This window comes from Ictidomys tridecemlineatus, chromosome 2 (assembly GCF_052094955.1).
Source record: "Ictidomys tridecemlineatus isolate mIctTri1 chromosome 2, mIctTri1.hap1, whole genome shotgun sequence".
NCBI classification, from domain to species: Eukaryota; Metazoa; Chordata; class Mammalia; order Rodentia; family Sciuridae; genus Ictidomys; species Ictidomys tridecemlineatus.
The window spans coordinates 60856281-60873933 of record NC_135478.1 but is presented as its reverse complement, the minus strand read 5'-3'; the positions used below and the strand labels follow the sequence as shown (position 1 = coordinate 60873933).

Here is a 17653-nt window from a genome sequence, read left to right as displayed (position 1 = left end):
CGCATATGAATGCCTGAAGCAATAAAGAAAGACATTAAAAATCATTGAAACATATATGAAAAATATGCACTTAGATAGAATTGATATAAGTTTGCCTTTATTATTTATTGTACTACCAACAAAAAATATTCCTACTGGAGTATTTTGGCAAGAAGGTCCATTATTATGGATACATTTATCTTATTCTCCTAACACTATTCTTACTAGGTATCCTGAGGCTGTAGGACAATTAATAGTCAAAGGAATAAAATCAGCAAAGGGAGTGTTTGGAATTTCTCCCGATATAATTATTACTCCATATACAATGGATCAAATTGATAAGTTAGCTATTGAGTTAAATACTTGGGCAATAATCTTGTGCAAACCTAATGTTTCATTTGATAACAACTTACCATCTAATCCTTTATTGACTTTTTGGACATCGCATCCTGTAATTTTTCCAAAAATGACAAGAAAAACACCTATCATGAATGCTTCAAATATATTCACTGATGTGTCAAATAATGGTACAGCAGCAGTAGTTACCCCTGATTAAACTTTTACATTTTTAGTACCCAAACAATCAGCTCAAAAGGTAGAGCTTAATGCAGTATTACAAGCTTTTGTGATGTTTAAAGATTCTGTATTTAATTTATTTTCCGATAGTCAGTATATAGTTAATGCTATAGTATCCCTTTAAGATGCTGGTAGGATTTCCTCTTTCTCTACTGTTTTTTCTTTGTTTTCCACTATACAAAGTTTAATCTGGGACAGAAAATATTCATTCTTTATATGACATATCAGGGCACATACAGGATTGCCTGGAGTCCTTAGTTTGGGCAATTTTTTAGCAGATAAAACTACACATGACATACATATTTTTTCTATGCTAGAAGAAGATACAAATTTTCATAAATCCTTCCATGTCAATGCAAATATTTTTTAAAAAGCATTTTAAAATAACTAAGGAACAAGCTAGACAAATAATAAAATGATGCCAAAATTGTGTGACCAAAATTGACCACAAGTTAATCTTGGAGTCAATCCTAGAGGACTGATACCCAAACATATTTGCAGATGGACGTCACACACTTGCCAGAATTTGGAAAATTAAAATATTTGCCTGTTACAGATGATACTTCTTCAGGATTTTTGATGGGCTCCCTTCATGCCGGAGAAAAACTAAAGATATTATAGGTCATTGCTTACACAATTTTGCCACCCTTGGCATTCCAAAACAGTTAAAAACAGATAATGGCCCTAGCTATACTTCTACCTCTTTTAAACAATTTTTCTCATCATTTTGCATTACTTATATAACAGGAGTCCCATACAATCCACAGGGACAAGGCATAGTTGAAAGAGCTCATCAAACTATTAAAATGTACTTATTAAAACAAAAAGAGGGAATTGGGAAGGAATATATATCCCCCAAAGATAAACTTAAAATAACCCTTTTTACTCTAAACTTTTTAAATTTGGATTCATCAGGGCTTAGTGCTGTGGAAAGACACATGTGTCCAAAAAATGTACATAAGCCCAAGGTACTTTGGAAGGATATTCTAACAAGACAATGGAAAGTTCCTGACCCAGTAACTGTCTGGAGTCAGGGGTCTGTTTGTGTGTTTCCACAGGGAGAAGAGCAGCTGATTTGGATTCCAGAGAGATTAACTAAAGCAATTTCTATAGACCAAAAAGAAAATGATTTGGCTCAAATCCATAACAGCTGAAATCGAGAACTCCAGTTTGGCTATCCTTACATCTCTGACAGTGGTTCTCCCACAGCTGGAGGCTATTGAAAGAAGGATTTTTTTCAATATTTATTTTATTATTGCCCTGTAACACATCATGAAGTTCTATTTTATTTTTTGAGCTCATACAAACCTAGGTTAATGTTTTTCTTATAAGTTCTATTTTTTGACTGTGGACTTTTTAAACATTGCAATGGAGATTTCACCTGTGAAAAGCTACAAGGCCTTTACTATTATGTTATGTGTTGTATGTATTGTATTGTGTGTGCTCACTTGTGTTTTGTGTTGTATGTCTGTATGTTCATATGTTTATATATCATATATGAGGAGCACTCATTAAAAAATGCATCCAAATATTTTTTTCTTATTCACGTGATTTAAATGGTTTAGTTTAAATTGGGTAAACAGCTGTTGAGGATTGTTTTAAAATGTGAGAAAAAAAGGAGGTTAACAGATCTGTTTCTTTACTTTCACCTTTCCTTTTCATTATATCTAGTTCTATTCAGGATAATAAATTGTTTAGAAAATTGCATTCTTTTAGTGCCTGCTGGAATGTTACATAATTTTTGTTTTAGCTATCATTGCCAAAATTCCTATTTTCATCCCAGTGCTGGTGAAGACAAAGCTAAAGCCAAACTACAGCTTCTGTGATAGCTATCACAACAAACTTGTATAAACTGATGCATCAATGAATAATGTCACTCAACAAGTGATCCTCAATCAAAAAGCCGATTTACTTTGGGAGGAAATGGTCATATTAATGGATTCCTTTGCTTTGAACTGCTTGCAGAACTTGCCTGGACTATGTATCACTTATATGCATTGTGAACTATCTGTTGGTGCAGCGAATTGTGGTAGTGCTGGGGTATCTTTGCTGATGGTGTCATCAGTGGTATTTTTCCAAAAGGAGCCATCAATTGGCTTGGTGTCATTGCATTTTTGTAACCTCCTCCCTTCTGCTTGTGATGGTCATTCAGCTAAAATTTGGGGGCCAACAGAGGTGAGGCAAAGAACCTCACGCCCAACACACTAGTGCAAAGGCCTATCCACAAGTTTGGCTGTATGCTGGGCTGGTAGTCAGTGACGGGTAACATCCAATTGCAATGATAACAACGTAAGACAGGAGGCTGAAGCCTTGAAGTCAGCTCATCAATGACGGGTAAGAAATATATGTAGTATTGGACAACCTAAGATAGGCACGGTCCCTAAGCCACATGCTTGTTGTTTAATTAAACAGAAGGGGGGAAACGTTGAGAGTCACAGCCAAGTCGAGATGGTACCTGGCATTGCCAGAAGGAGTGGTTGAGAGGTGACACCAGCTGTCCGGCAATAGGGTGGTTTGAGCAATAGGGTGGCTCTGGCAATAGGGCGGCTCCTGCTGCCTCGGGCACCGGCTACTTTGGAGTTCCCATTGAGTTTTTTTTTTTTTTTTTTTGGGGGGGGGATGTCCTGGAGTGTTGTGTGGAGCACGGTGGAGGGTGAGTGAGGTCCAGGGAAGCGCGCATGGAGTGCACGTGAGAGGTCAGGCAATAAAGGAGTTCCTGTTTAATCCTACAAGTGCCTAGTGGCGGCTCGATTATTTTGTGCCCAGCCAGACTGCAGCATTCGTTGTCTAGGGGTAGGGGAAACAAAGTGCAACATGCTAGCATTTAAACCAGGACACCTACATATTAAAATTTTCAGTGGCAAGGTAGTTCTTAAGATGGGTGAGCCTTTAAACATATTGAATGTTACAGACAGCAAAGTTACCAAGTACTCAGGTTGCAAAACTTGATGACAAATGTCATTGGAAAGACATTGTTTACAGGCAAAGGTAAAACAAACTGCAAAGTACCAAAAAAGATACAAAAAGTGTTTGGGGCATTGTGAGCTTGTTTTAAATTATAGGAGTCATTGGTATACAAAAGAATAAACCACTACCAATCAGGTAGGACTTATCAACTACAGTGAAGAATTCACAAGTTTGTAGTAGACTCCTTACAGAAAAAAAAACAGTGTCAGATGATGTTCAGAACCTGGATTTTACATTCACTATTTCAATATGCTTCATAAGAAAAGAAAGTTCCCCTGTAACCAACACCCACACACATTTACCATATAACACCTCCCCCACCCTACAGTGGCTCCACCCCACCTCCAGGTGCAGGCCCTACATCCTTGGTATGTGTGTCCCAGGCTTGGCATTCTCAAATCTCTGCAAAGGTCACTCAGCCAATTTCCAGACTGCTACTTCTCAGCCAGTAGCCCCTTCTCTGCCTTCCACTGTTTCCTCTCCCAACAATCCTAACCCACACTAGCCTCACCCCCACTTGAACCCTATCCTGACAGGGACCTAAGCTCTACCTCTTCCTCTTTCTTGGACCTCCCACTACCTCCCACTCTCCTGCTGCTCACTAATGCCTAGACATATGTCCCAGGGCTTCCAGGCAGCCAAAGTTCTGTAGTGTGGTAGAAGGCAGATGGTCCTCCCAGTAACAACTTTTCAGTAACACATTTTCCTGTCATGTAGGCCACAACTAACTGCCCTGTTTGTGCCATTTCCTTGGAGTCAGGCACAACCCAGATCTGGAGGGTTCTCTTCCATCTGCAGGCATTGGTGATAGTGTCTGCCAAGTGAAGGTTGAACCAGAGCCCATACAGCCTTGCTAGTCAAATTCAAACCAGTGCCTCCTTGCAGAAGGGCCTCCAAGCGTCTCCCATCCACTGATTCATGGCCAGTGTCAGAAACTCAAGTACCTGCAGATCACCCTTTGTCTGAGTGTGGAACCTGGTGTTTCTAGGTATCATTTCCTTGGCATTGGAGCACCATCCTCCCCATTCTACTTGGTGTCCCCTCCCATCAACATAACCTATCATACACAGAAAAGAAATTAGAGTGCAAAATTATCAAGAAATACTCTTCACTAGAAACAAGTCACTGACCTGAGGCTCAAAAACCTTCTACTACTCAGCATGCAAGACCTGAAAACTAACAGGCCAAGGGTCATAGGCAATGGTGCCTCTATTTTCAAACACTTCTAATACCAATCACAATGTTTTCCTAACAGGGATACATTTATCAAAGCTGAGTGTGAACAGAATAAGCTAAAATAACTTGTGTTAATATTTAACTACCACGAATATGGCACATCTGATTTTTAGTGGTGAAAATATAAACATCATTTACAACAGAATGTGAAAAAATAAGAACTTCACTCACACACATTTTTTTAAGTTTACATACAGAAGAAAATTGGAAGCAAGAAAGATAAGAAAAGTCACGACAATGTCCTCGCCACTATTACAGTAGTAACAAACAAAGGCTAAACTATAACAATTCCAGATTCTGCCATCTAGGTAAGATACACACAAATCTCAATATATAACTGAATTTTTCTCAACTCAATGCTTTTCTGTTCAGAAATACCTTGAAGGATCAATCATACTGCAGAATCCTTTTTCCTTCTCATTTGAGAATGTCACGGTCCCCCTCAGGTTCAAAGTAGTGGTGCTATAATAAATCTTTAAAATACTTTTGAACACTTAATTACACACTTGTGAATTCTATTTGAACTCAAAGTCATCTCATCATGCACTTCAAAAAGTATCTCCCGTGGTCTTTCTAAATGTTTGTATAGACACCAGGGACCATGCTGACAAATACCACTGGACAGCTACTCTGCTTATTGGGAAACACCAAATAAAAGAAAAATCAAGGAAGAATTACACAAAATGTTTCCAGTAACATTAAGTTGTGCATGACATGGAAATCTTTAGCATACAAAAGAGTGGATCACTACCATTCCATTGAGCTGGGGTGAATGACCAGTGAAAAAGAAAATAACCACTCCTGAGAACAATTCACCTGATCTACAGACCATACTAAAACCTTGCAAGTTCTTCTTCAGAGGAAACATTTCCACTGGCAGCTCAAGTTCTGAAACTTGACTTCAAATGAAAAAACTTCAGGACACTTATTAATAAAAGAAATCTCTCCTCTATTCCAGTTCAAATGTGCTTCCCCTGTCCACTCCAGTCCCCATGCCCAGGCCCTAAATCCCACACCCACCTCTACCCAGTTCCCAAGCTTGGCATGCTATCACCTCTGTGAGTCTGCTGCCCCTAACAAACTCCCAGACTCCACCTCCTCTGCCTTGCACAGAACCCCTGCACCAGGCTCCAAGACACTTCCCTCCCCTGTCATCTTTTCACCCCAACCTTCCTCAGCAACACTGTGCTGGTCCCCTGGAGCCTCTCCTGACAGGGACTAAAATGCCTCCCCATTCCCCTAGTCATACTGCAGCCTTCCCTACCTGCTGATGGGTGCCCTTCCAGGACATGGTTGGGCTGGCAGTGATGTCATTCAGGAATGTACTGAGGACTCCAGGCACCACAGTCCAGTCTCTGGGGAATGCAATCCTGCTTACATGAAGCAGGAAGTTTTTAATTCTTATTGAATTGAGATTAAATGTCATTTGTATTTACCTTGGGCTCCCTATCCAAGAACTGCTAACAGATCTCCTCATATTTTTCCATGAGCTGTTCTTGTCATTTACTTTGTACCTCTTCTATCTATAATAAAGTACATACTAAAAAAAGGTTCATTTTTAGAAAAATTCGAAAGCTTTTCTGATTTTTTTTAAATTGAAGCTCTTTTAATCTATATTGTCTATTTCATCATATGCTGTCCTGCTCAAGAATTACCCTTCATATATAGTACTCTAGAGATAACTTTTGAAACAGGGTGATAGATACACAGGAAAGGGTGGGATTCTGAGATTCTGGCACGAAAAAAATTTTAAAAAGTAAACATATATAAGTACAGTTGTATAGTAAAGTGCCTCTGGATTCATTAGTCAAAAACGAAGAAAACAGTGGGAAGGATGTCTCCACTGGGAGCTGTCCTCGGTAGTCACTTCAGCTTCCTTCCTCGTGCACCCCCACAGAATCACACCCTCTCTTCTACCCAGGTTTCTAACTTCTGGAGAAAAGCTGTAGCTGATTAAGATGTGAACTGCTTTATAATGTATCTTCAGATTTACAAAACCCAGAAAATCTGGTGATGATCAGATCAAATCAGAATGTGTCATGCCTCTTCTTAGTCTTTCATTATGTATCAACACAAAACAAGTAAATTTCTGTGACACTTAACATGCAAAAAGAAATATGTCTGTTTAAAGAAAGTACAGGTACTAGCCCCAGAAAGTCAAGCTCCACTGTGATGGCTCATTCAGAAAGGGAGAAAAGAAGATACCCTGGATGACAAAAGTCCTGCTTAGAGAAACCTTCCCTGCTGTTGCCTCACAATCCCATCTTTCTCTCCCTATAAAAACATTTTGTGTCCCTGAGATCCCCAAGAGCACAATAAGGATGACAGCTCCCTCCCTCTTCCAGTGTGTTGGACCCTCAGTAAACCTGATTTCTTTTCCACTAATTCACATCTTCTGACAACTGGTTTTCCAGTGATGAGGCCCCTGGACCTGGGCCTGGCAACACCTGGAGGCTGCCAGTCTTTTCTATCACTTATGATGACAGAAAAACTCCTTTTTGGGGGATGAGGTTGTGACTCAGTGACAGAGCACTTGCCTAGAGCACTTTCCCAGCATGTGCAAGGCCCTGAGTTCAATCTTCTGCACCACATAATAAATAAATAATAAATAAATAAATAGAATAAAGATGTTGCATCTAACTACAAGTAAAAAAAAAAACATTTTAAAACTCCCTTTTACATCATGTCTATTGGCTCATGTTTCATCAAATGATTCTTTTCTATTTTCAGAGTAATCATTTTATACACAGAGTGGTTTGTGAAAAAACACTGATTATAGAGTGCTTACACCCTGTAGCATCTCTGCAGGTTGCTCATGATCAAAAGTACAACAAGGCATGGTATTGGCATCCATATGTTCTCAACAGCTCACAAAATGTTCACATACCCTTTACAAAGTGTAAACAATCCTGAGCCCACATACTTCTTGATACACCACTTCCAGGGTGCAGGTGCAGAAAATATTTATCTTCTCCCTAAAGCAACAGATCATTACACCAACTAATCTGGAACCTTGCACTTCAAAATGAACTCCCAAGATTCTTATTACTCCTAGGAGGGTACTATTTGCCTGCTATTGGACAAAGGTCAGGTGCCTCCCAGGACTCAAGCTCTGTTTTCACCAAATGCTCTGAATGAAGGATGCTCAACAACACAGATAGTGGTGCTTCAACCATCTCCCAAGCTCTTATATTTTTATCCAAATGCACTGAATGGCCTCAATTTTTTTGAACTACCCCATAATTAAGAGTTTACTATTAAATTCCTTACAAAGGTAATCATTAGGAAAGTTAATCAGAGGAGAAATTCACAAAGGAGCCCTGTCTTGTTATAAACCTGTTACTCTGAAGCAGAATATAATCATTCCCAGATATAAGGTAGGGTAGAGAAGTTCCTTTTTACTTACTGTTCCATAAGCTTCTGGTCTTTGCATTTTGCTTCTCTTATCTATTCCTGCATCTGTTTATTCATTTTCTTCTTTAATTCTTTATTCTCTCTGAAGTCAAAATGGAAATACAAGGTGGGGGGGGGAGCAGGTAAAACAAATGGCAGTTTGTGTTAATACATTTATATAAGTGTATCAGTTGTAATGAGATTACAGGCTTACTTCTCACACTTGAGCTTCTTTCACTGATTGTTCTTACACTCTTCAGGAACATGTATCATCTTTTGAATGAACCCATTTGTTATTTTATATGATCAAAAGCACAGTCTCTCCCACTACCTCAGCCACCCCAAACATCTGTGGCTAGAAAAATCTGCAATAAATGCTAAACAATAGTTAAATTGTCAGACACCTAACACTGGTAAATAGGACATAATGTTAAACCATCATATAATCTGGGCCTACAGGTTTCAATAAGAATTTCTTATTATCCCTATTCTGAATTCATTAGATTCTTGGGCCTGTTACTGCAGCCTGGCTCACAGCAAACAAAACTAACAGTGCAGAACTAGGTTACTGTCTACTCTATGACCTACTGAAACTGGGATTTGGTTAAAGGGCATACATTTTGTGAACCTGTATTCATGATTTTAAATAAGATTATCACTGCCTTTATCTCTTGGAGGCCTTATGACTCTTAAAAATGAGCATGATACATAGTAAGTTATATTTTTGGTTTCCATGCATCATTTATCATTGAATTGCTTCAAGAGTTGCATGAGTTTTCCATTTAGAAATCTTCTTCACAGCAAAGGAAACAATAAAAAATACGAAGAGAACCTAAATGGGAGAAAATCTTTGACACCTGCATATCAGGTTTAGAATTCATCTCCAGAATATATAAAGAAATCATAAAACTTCACACTGTACAAACAAGTATTCCAAACACCAAATGGGCAAAGGAACTGAATAGGCACATCACAAAAGAAATACAAAGAGCTAACAAATATATGAAATGAATGTTCAGCATCACTACCAATTAGAGAAATGCAAATTAAATCTCATTCCAGTCAGAATGGCACTTATCAAGAATACAAGTAACAACATATGTTGGCAAGGATGTAAGGAAAACGTTCACTCATACATTGCTGGTGGAACTGCAAACTGAAAGCACTATGGAGATTCCTCAGAAAACCAATACTGAAAGTAGTATGGAGATTCCTCAGAAAACTTGTAATGTAACCACTAGTTGACCAAGTTATCCCACTTTTCAGTATAAACCCAAAGGGCATAAAATCAGCATACTAGACCCAATCAACCAAAGGCCAATTAGTCTTTATAATATGTGGATATTGACACCAATTTAAAAATATATAAATAAATAGAAGATAAACCAACAGAAGCCAAACTCATTGTTTTCTTTTTCACTCTTCCTTTATTTATTTTTATTTGTATTCCTTCTGTTCCTCCTCATAAAAAACACATCCTATGTTGCCACTGCATCAGCCCTATTCAACTTTTGGAATTGCAAAACTTTGTCTACCCTTATCTCTTGTTCTTTCCTTTTAATTAAATCTATCTTTAACTTTTCTTACCACTGGTTAGTTTTTAAAATGTCAGACCCCACCATTAATTCTATACAAGCAGTTAAAACACTGGAAGTCATAGGTAATACCAATTGTTTGAGTTTATGATGAACATAATTCACGAATTAACTACTATCTTTACTGAAAAAAATTGCGGACCCCACCATTTCTGTTTATGGTGTCAATCAACATTGTAGATGTTATAATAGGAACTAAGCACTTAATTTAATCCTATATGTTATATGCATAGGTTTTTGCAGTTATTTGACTCCCCCTAATCTGTGAGGCACTGGAAACCTACAGGATAACTAAAAGTTTGTAGAGTAGAAGCCACACTGCTTCAGACCCATTTGAACAGATGGGTAGACACATAAACAATATGAGAAAACAAGACAAGAAAACATCCAAAACAAAATAGTGGAGTCTATTCAACAATAGACTCCACTGACACTGCACTGCAGGCAATGCCAAAGAAGGAATTTAAAAAGTTCATAGATAAGATGATTGAAGAGGTAAAAGATGGTGTAAGGAGTGAAATCAGAGAGAAAATACAAGAAGTAAAATATCACATCAAAAAGGAGATAGAAATTTTGAAGAAGAATCAATTGGAAATTCTTGACATGGAAGAATCAAGAAACCAAATTAAAAATTCAATAGAAAGCATTACCAATAGACTGGATCATTTGAAAGACAGATGTTGAGGGAACAAAGGCAATATAATCTTGGCAAAGAAACTTGATCATGGAAAAAAACTGATAAGAGAACATGAACACAATTTTCAAGAAATATGGGTAGTATTAAAATGCCACATCTAAAATTTATAGGGACTCTGAGGTACATATTAAAGGAATGCACAATTATTTTAAATAATACATTTAGAGAAAAATTACCAAATCTTAATAATTAAGTGGAAAATAAAATGCAGAAGGCATTCAGGACTCCAAATATATAAAATTACAACAAAACCATTCCAAGGAACATTATTATGAAAATGCCTTACCTAGGGGATGAGGCTGTAACTCAGTGATAGAGTGATTGCCTCCCACATATGAGGAACTGGGTACAATCCTCAGCACAACATAAAAATAAATAAATAAAGATATTGTGTCCATCTACAACTCTCTCTCTCTCTCTCTCTCTCTCTCTCTATATATATATATATATATATATATATATATGCATATATATATACATATATATGCATATATATATATATATGCATATATATATACATATATACATATATATGTATATATATGTATATATATATGCATATATATATATATGCATATATATGTGTGTATATATATGCATATATATATATATATGCATATATATATATATATGCATATATATATACATATATAAGGTTTTTTTTCTTTTAAAGTCCTAACCTGCAGAAAAAGGACAGAATTTTAAAAGCAGCTAGAAAGATAATGACTGTTCATTTGTTTAGAAGTAAACAAATAAGAATTTCAGCTGATTTTTCAGATTAAAATAATGTATAAAAAACTCTGAAAGAAAATGGATGAAATCAAAATTAATTTTGAAAAATAATTAATTTTTTTTTAGAAATGTCTCACTATTCAATTAAATGAGTCGATTTTCTCAAACAAATCTTTTAGTTATACTCTATTTGCCTCACAACTATCGAAGAATTTATGAATTTAAGGTAAACTAAGACAATGTCCAAACTTTCAGAAATATGTAGATGTGGGGCAAAAGTACTTTTGCCAAATCTATAAATAATGTGTGACTGAATGGCATAGTTAGTTTTAACCTGAACTTTCCAAGAGCTACACAAGGCCAGTTGCCATTTGAGAACTGGTAATTGCTGCTAGTTTAGGTTCACATGCTCAAAAGTAAGTGCTTAGCACTTACCCTGATCCTGACTTTTTTAGTGTTACCACTGAATTCTACTCCAAAGCCTTTTGCTAAGCAATAACAGGTCTCCTAGAGAAATTTTGTAGTAAGTTTATATGGAACATATTTTTAACATGTTAAGATACATGCATTAACAAATTTAAACTTTATGAATACAGAATTCTGAAATAATCAATTTCCATTTAGCTGCATTTTTTTTATATTTCAATAATATTTAACACTAGGATTAGTATATCCCCAGCTAATTGTTGGTAATAGCTTCAATCATAAAACAAAAGCATGTCTATCCAGAGTAAACTTGAGGGATGTGGCTTAGGTGGTAGAGCATTTACCAAGCTAAGAAACCCATGTTCAATTCCTACCATCACATGTAGCAAATAAAATAAAATAAAATAAAACTATATGTTTTATATAGATATTATAAATGCCAGATAAATTTAAAAATAAGACATGTAAATGATAGAAGAAATGCATGTATTAGACAATGATGAAGCAGACAAGACAATACTCAAGGTAATATTTGCAATTTAGGTATTGTATTATATTGAAATAAAAATATATAATGTAGGGCTGGGGTTGTGGCTCAGTGATAAAGTGCTCACCTATCACGTTCGAGGCAGTGGGTTTGATCCTCAGCACCACATAAAAATAAATAAATACAATAAAGGTATTGTGTTCAACTACAACTAAAAAATAAATATTAAAAAAGTATATAATGTTAACCTACCTTTGAAATTTGTGATTGGAAAATGTTTATATTCTGAAATATATTTCTGATTTTACTGTGAGTTTTAGAGAACTCTAAAGTGGTTGTTTTCCTATGTGGGAAATATGTATTTATACACTTAAAATCACATATCTTCTAGAAATTTTAAATTATAGAATTTGCTTATCAATGTAGTCCTATACATTTTTTAATAAAAAAAGACATAATGGTTCATGTTATCAATTTTCTTTTTGCAATTTTACTGCATTATTCTGATTTTTTTAAGGAATTAGAAAACTATTAACTTCTCAGGGTTTAAGAAAATAAAATTACATATTAGCATCAAATAAATCTTCAAATAACATGCTTGTTGACATTAAAAATGATTATATTACTATCTTCTTAGAACTTTTTCTTACAAAATTAAAATTTTTCTTCTGTTTAATGTAAAATATTTTGCAACTTTCTTGTTCCACATTTTCAGCAATATTGTTTGTGTATCTTCTATCTTTGCATACTATTAATATAATCTTTATGCAAATTTCTTTCTTTTTTATCTAATACATTTAAAGTTCATATAAATAATGAGACTTGAGTAAACTTTTAAAATTTCTTAACTAGGAAAGAAAATGTCTTTTTCACTTTTTTTAAAATTTTTAACTTTTTGTTTTAAATTGTGCTTTCAATGTAAGATTACTGCATAAAGGGGATGAAGCAAAGTCAAAATTTCCTGAAAGAAGGGATACCAATATCATTTCATAATTGCCATGATCTTCATCATTACTCTTACCAAAGAGAAGAGATCACTGGGCAAAAATGTTCAAACTTCAGAAGAGTCAGAGAATGAGGAGTGGTAATGGCATGCAGCTGCAAAATAATATTTAAAAAAAAATCCCAAATGTTTGTGACTTGAAACAAAAGTATACAGTTATTTTTTCTTACAAATATTCTCATTTTTACCCATTCAGAAATATGCATCCATGTGCATCTTCCCTATAATTATTTATTCCCAGATTTCTAAATGTGCTCTTTCTGAGTTTCTAACCATGTAGTAAAACCACTGGTCACAACTCACAAATCAAAATGTGATCATACCTCTGCCAAACTGGAAACTTAGGCAGGATTTCTATGTTACAGTATTAAGGAAGAATTCCTTTCCCAGGAAAAATTGTTATTGTTGTTGAGGTTGTGGTCTGATTACAGGCATGAGCCTCTATGCCCAGTTTCTCAATCTTAAATAAAGGGAATAGGAAAGGCAAATAAAAATTTAATATTAGTAATGAGTAAAAATAACAACCATAGTCCAGTAAAGATATATTGGCTAACAAAAAAGCCAGGAAAATTGATACATGCATATTGTCCCAGTGATTTGACTTGGAAGACTGAATGAAAGGATTACAAAATAAGGGCCAGTTGCAGCAATTTAAAAAGGCCTTAAGCAACTTAATGAGATTCTTTGTCAAATTAAAATATTAAAAAGACGGGGAAGTTTATTTGGTGGAAATAAACCTCCTATACAAAAAATAAATTAATAAAAATCACAAGACTGGGCTGGGTTTTGCCTCAGAGATAGAGCACTCGCCTAGTATGTATGAAGCACTAGGTTTGATCCTCAATGCCACATAAAATAAAGATATTGGTTTCACCTATAAATAAAAATAAATATATTTAATAAAAACACAGAAAAGAATACAGCAGATGATTAATAGCACTGCATTTGAGAACCAAAAAGGACTAAAATTTGAAATAAATTTTATGCAGATAAAAAAAAACTCAGTGAGTGACAAACATGAATGAATGAATGATCATATTTGAAAGGGGACTATCAGCTATCATTAAAAAGGCAATAATACTACATAGGTTAAGAGCTGATTTCTAGTCATCTTTCAAGACCAGATCATTAGATTTTTAAGGCATTTACAAATTTTCTTGACTATGAGAACCTAACAGAAGTCTTGGTGTTTCATTTTATTAATTTGGAAATACATGAATATTAAAACCTCAAAAATGGCACAAAAATAGCACAAATTAATGCAAGTGAAAACATCTAATTAGGACATCTGTAAAGAGAATCTTTTAAAAAAACAAAAAATACATTCTAGAGACATAAATCTGGAAGTTAAAGACATCTTCTCAGAGAATATGTCTAATCAATAGTTTAAAAAGAAATGCAGATGAAAGAACATATTGGTAAGTATTTTGAATTAAAAGAACAGTGAAAGTGGAAACAAATAAGCACCATTTCTGTAAAGTAGTAGACAGCACCATTTTAGATGGCACAACACTTATTTTTTTTCATTAAAATCTTGAACCTGAGGCAAGTCAGCTGTTGTTGTTTATATTTAAATGCAAGTAAATAAAAATTCACTATTCAAAAACTACTTAAACAAGAAATAGATATATTTAAGAAAGGAAAGGAGATAAGTAAAATATGTACTACAAAAGATGAAAAATACTTTATTATTAATGTCAAAATGTTCACTTGGAAAATCTGAGATATTGTTAAAAAATTTCTCAATATCTTAAAATTATAATGAGACATGAATAAAGAATGAATTTATAGGACAATAGCTTTATTCATATTAGAAATTGGAGTCCAATGAATTTCTGTGGTTATAGTATGAAATATGTTATAGACAATAAATAAATGGGTGTGGACACATTCCAAATCAAGTTATTACTAGAGTAGTTGTAAGGTGATTGCCTAACATGAATGCACATGAAAATCCCTTAGGTTGGTGTCTAGCAGCAATAAAATAAAACAAAAAAGCCAAAAAAAATATTGTATTTACAAATGTATCCACGTGTTGGATTGTCCTACAGAAACTGGTTTTCTGATCCTTGCGCTACATCTAATTTCCTGCTAATGCAACAAATCATTTTAAAGCCACCTTAAATACCTCTTTTACTGCTTTGTAAATATATCTCAATATGTATCATACCATATTTTTCTGATGACTTTATGTAAAATTTTCAAAAACTCAGAATACAAAATGACAGTATTGTTAATTTTTTTTTTATCCCTGTTCTTGAATTCAGGTTTTTTATATGACAAATTTGTATATTTGCACAATATAAAATATCCTAAACACTCTGATTTGTATCTACCAAGAAACATTCTTCTTTAAATATTTATTCTTCCTGGGGTCTTTAGTTACACATACATATGAACAAAATAAAAATCAACTTATATAGCTTCAACAAAGAAATATTCACTGGGTCTTTTAGTTAAATTTATCTTTCTTTATGAATTTATTATTAACTAGCTTGGTCTACGTGGTTTCTCTGATATATATATAAAGCAGGAGGATCAGAAGTTCAAAGCTAGTCTCATCAACTTAGTAAGAATATCAGCAAATTAGTGAGACCCTATCTCAAAGTAGAAATAATTAAAAAGTAGGATTAGAGGTTCAGTTCAGCTGTAAAATACCCCTAGGTTAAATCTCTAGTGCCCCCTCCCAACAAAAAATAATTGTGTTACAAATACAGTATACGAACATCATCTTATAATTGAAACATATAATCAAACTAGAAAAAAAAATAAATCTCCCAATTATGAGATTTAGCTATGCCTTGAAAGAAAGCCTCATTGTCAATCTTCAGTGTATATATATATATATATATATATATATATATATATATATATATATACACACACACACACACATATATACATACACACAAAAAAATATCACTATGGCCAAGATAATTCTGAAGAGACTATGGTACATTAGAATTAATGGATAATAATATAATATATATTTTATAAGTTAGTTGACATAGAAGAATGCTTAAACAAGAAGCAAAGCACTCAACAGAAGAAAAAGGAAAACAAGCTGAAAGGAGAAGAAATTACATGAGTATTCAAATATAAGAAAATATGGTATGATATTGTTTTTGACTGCTGGAATAAGAACTTTAATTCCCAAAATTCAACATTAGTTTCCTTTAAACAATTTATAAAACCAAAATGGACCTGGAAAGGAAGGGGAGGCCAGGGAGGCTTCCTTCCTACAGCCCATGGGAAGTGAAATCAAGGCAGGGTGGGGCAAGGCAAGCTGGGCTTCTAGTCCATATTCAGGTCTTTGGAAAGCAAAGCACAGCAAGGAACCCTCTTCTAGTCACTATTGTCCTCTCATTCCAAAGGAGCCAGTGGAACCCTGGGGTGGGGAGGTTCCCGCAGACGGGAACAGGGAGGAAAATGGGGGAGAGAGGACAACATGAGGGTCCCTGTAGTCGCTGTCAGGACACTCATCCCCACCGGGTGCCACCCCCCTGCGCTAGGGCATGACTCCTCCCACTACTTGAGCCCCCTGGTAGGGTGGGGATGGGTAGTGCCAACCTTCCTAGCAGCCAGGCAGTGGTGTCTAGGGGTTTCCTGGGAGCAGGACTGCCACAGAGGGAAGTGGGCTACTGGCATGCTAACCAGCACTATCCCCAATATGCACATTTTGGGGCCTGGGGGAGAAACCAGTGTGTTCTGGGGAACTCGGGGCAACCTCCACCACCAGCCTCAGCACCCACTGTCCGTCGGCTGGCCCACAACTGTCCTCCTGCTGCTTGCTCCTCCTCCTCTTTGTGGTCAGGGATGTTTTACCTCTGAGCAACAACCCATCCCCTAACTCTATGTATTTATTTACTTATTTTGTTTGAGACAAGATATTCCTAAGTCACTGGGGGGTTCAAAGTTGCTGATGCTGTATTTAATCTTGTGATCCTCCTGACTCAGCCTATATATATTTGTCACTAGATATGTGTATACCTCTGAGGGAAAATGCACTATTCTGTGTGCCTGAACTCTTGTCTCAATATTATGCAAAAGTCGATAGAGTTAACGATATACAATTTTCATACATTCATGTCAGCAATTAGTGCCTTCTCTTACACAAGATACATGGTATCTAAATCCTGAACCTATCCAAATGTCAATGGAATATTTGGAATTTCTACCACATTCTTGATTACATTAGATGAAAAATAGTCTGAGTCATTTACAACCTGGTTTGCATCTGTTGGTTTTCACTGAGAGTTATGCAATTGGGTGTTGAGATAACACTTGCATACCAGGCTATAACAGATGAGATCATTCCATCTATAAAATACCGAATGGAGAGGAAACCATTTGTGCTATATTAGAAATCTCTTCTCTCCAGGTGAAAATATCTGATCCTCTTCTGACTTGTGAAAAATGGGGGAGAAGAAGGGGGTCAATTTTCCTCTTTTTTCATTTCCTCCTTATACATTCTGTAGCTTTTAATGTGTGAGGACACTGTCCGAGATCACAGAGGAAAGCTTTGCTTTCCTCTTATATAATTTAAAGATTTCTTATGCTTG

The 17653-nt window shown here is 35.4% G+C and overlaps 1 protein-coding gene across 1 annotated transcript in view; it reads right to left on the bottom strand.

Moving 5' to 3' along the window:
• Nucleotides 1-8400, bottom strand: part of LOC144375102 (uncharacterized) — a 32998-nt gene extending 24598 nt beyond the window's left edge. The window contains exon 1 of the mRNA XM_078038660.1: nt 8165-8400. Coding sequence (XP_077894786.1) covers nt 8165-8172 — 8 coding nt within the window. The 5' untranslated portion in view covers nt 8173-8400. The remainder of the gene's footprint in view (nt 1-8164) is intronic.
• Nucleotides 8401-17653: the final 9253 nt, after the last annotated feature.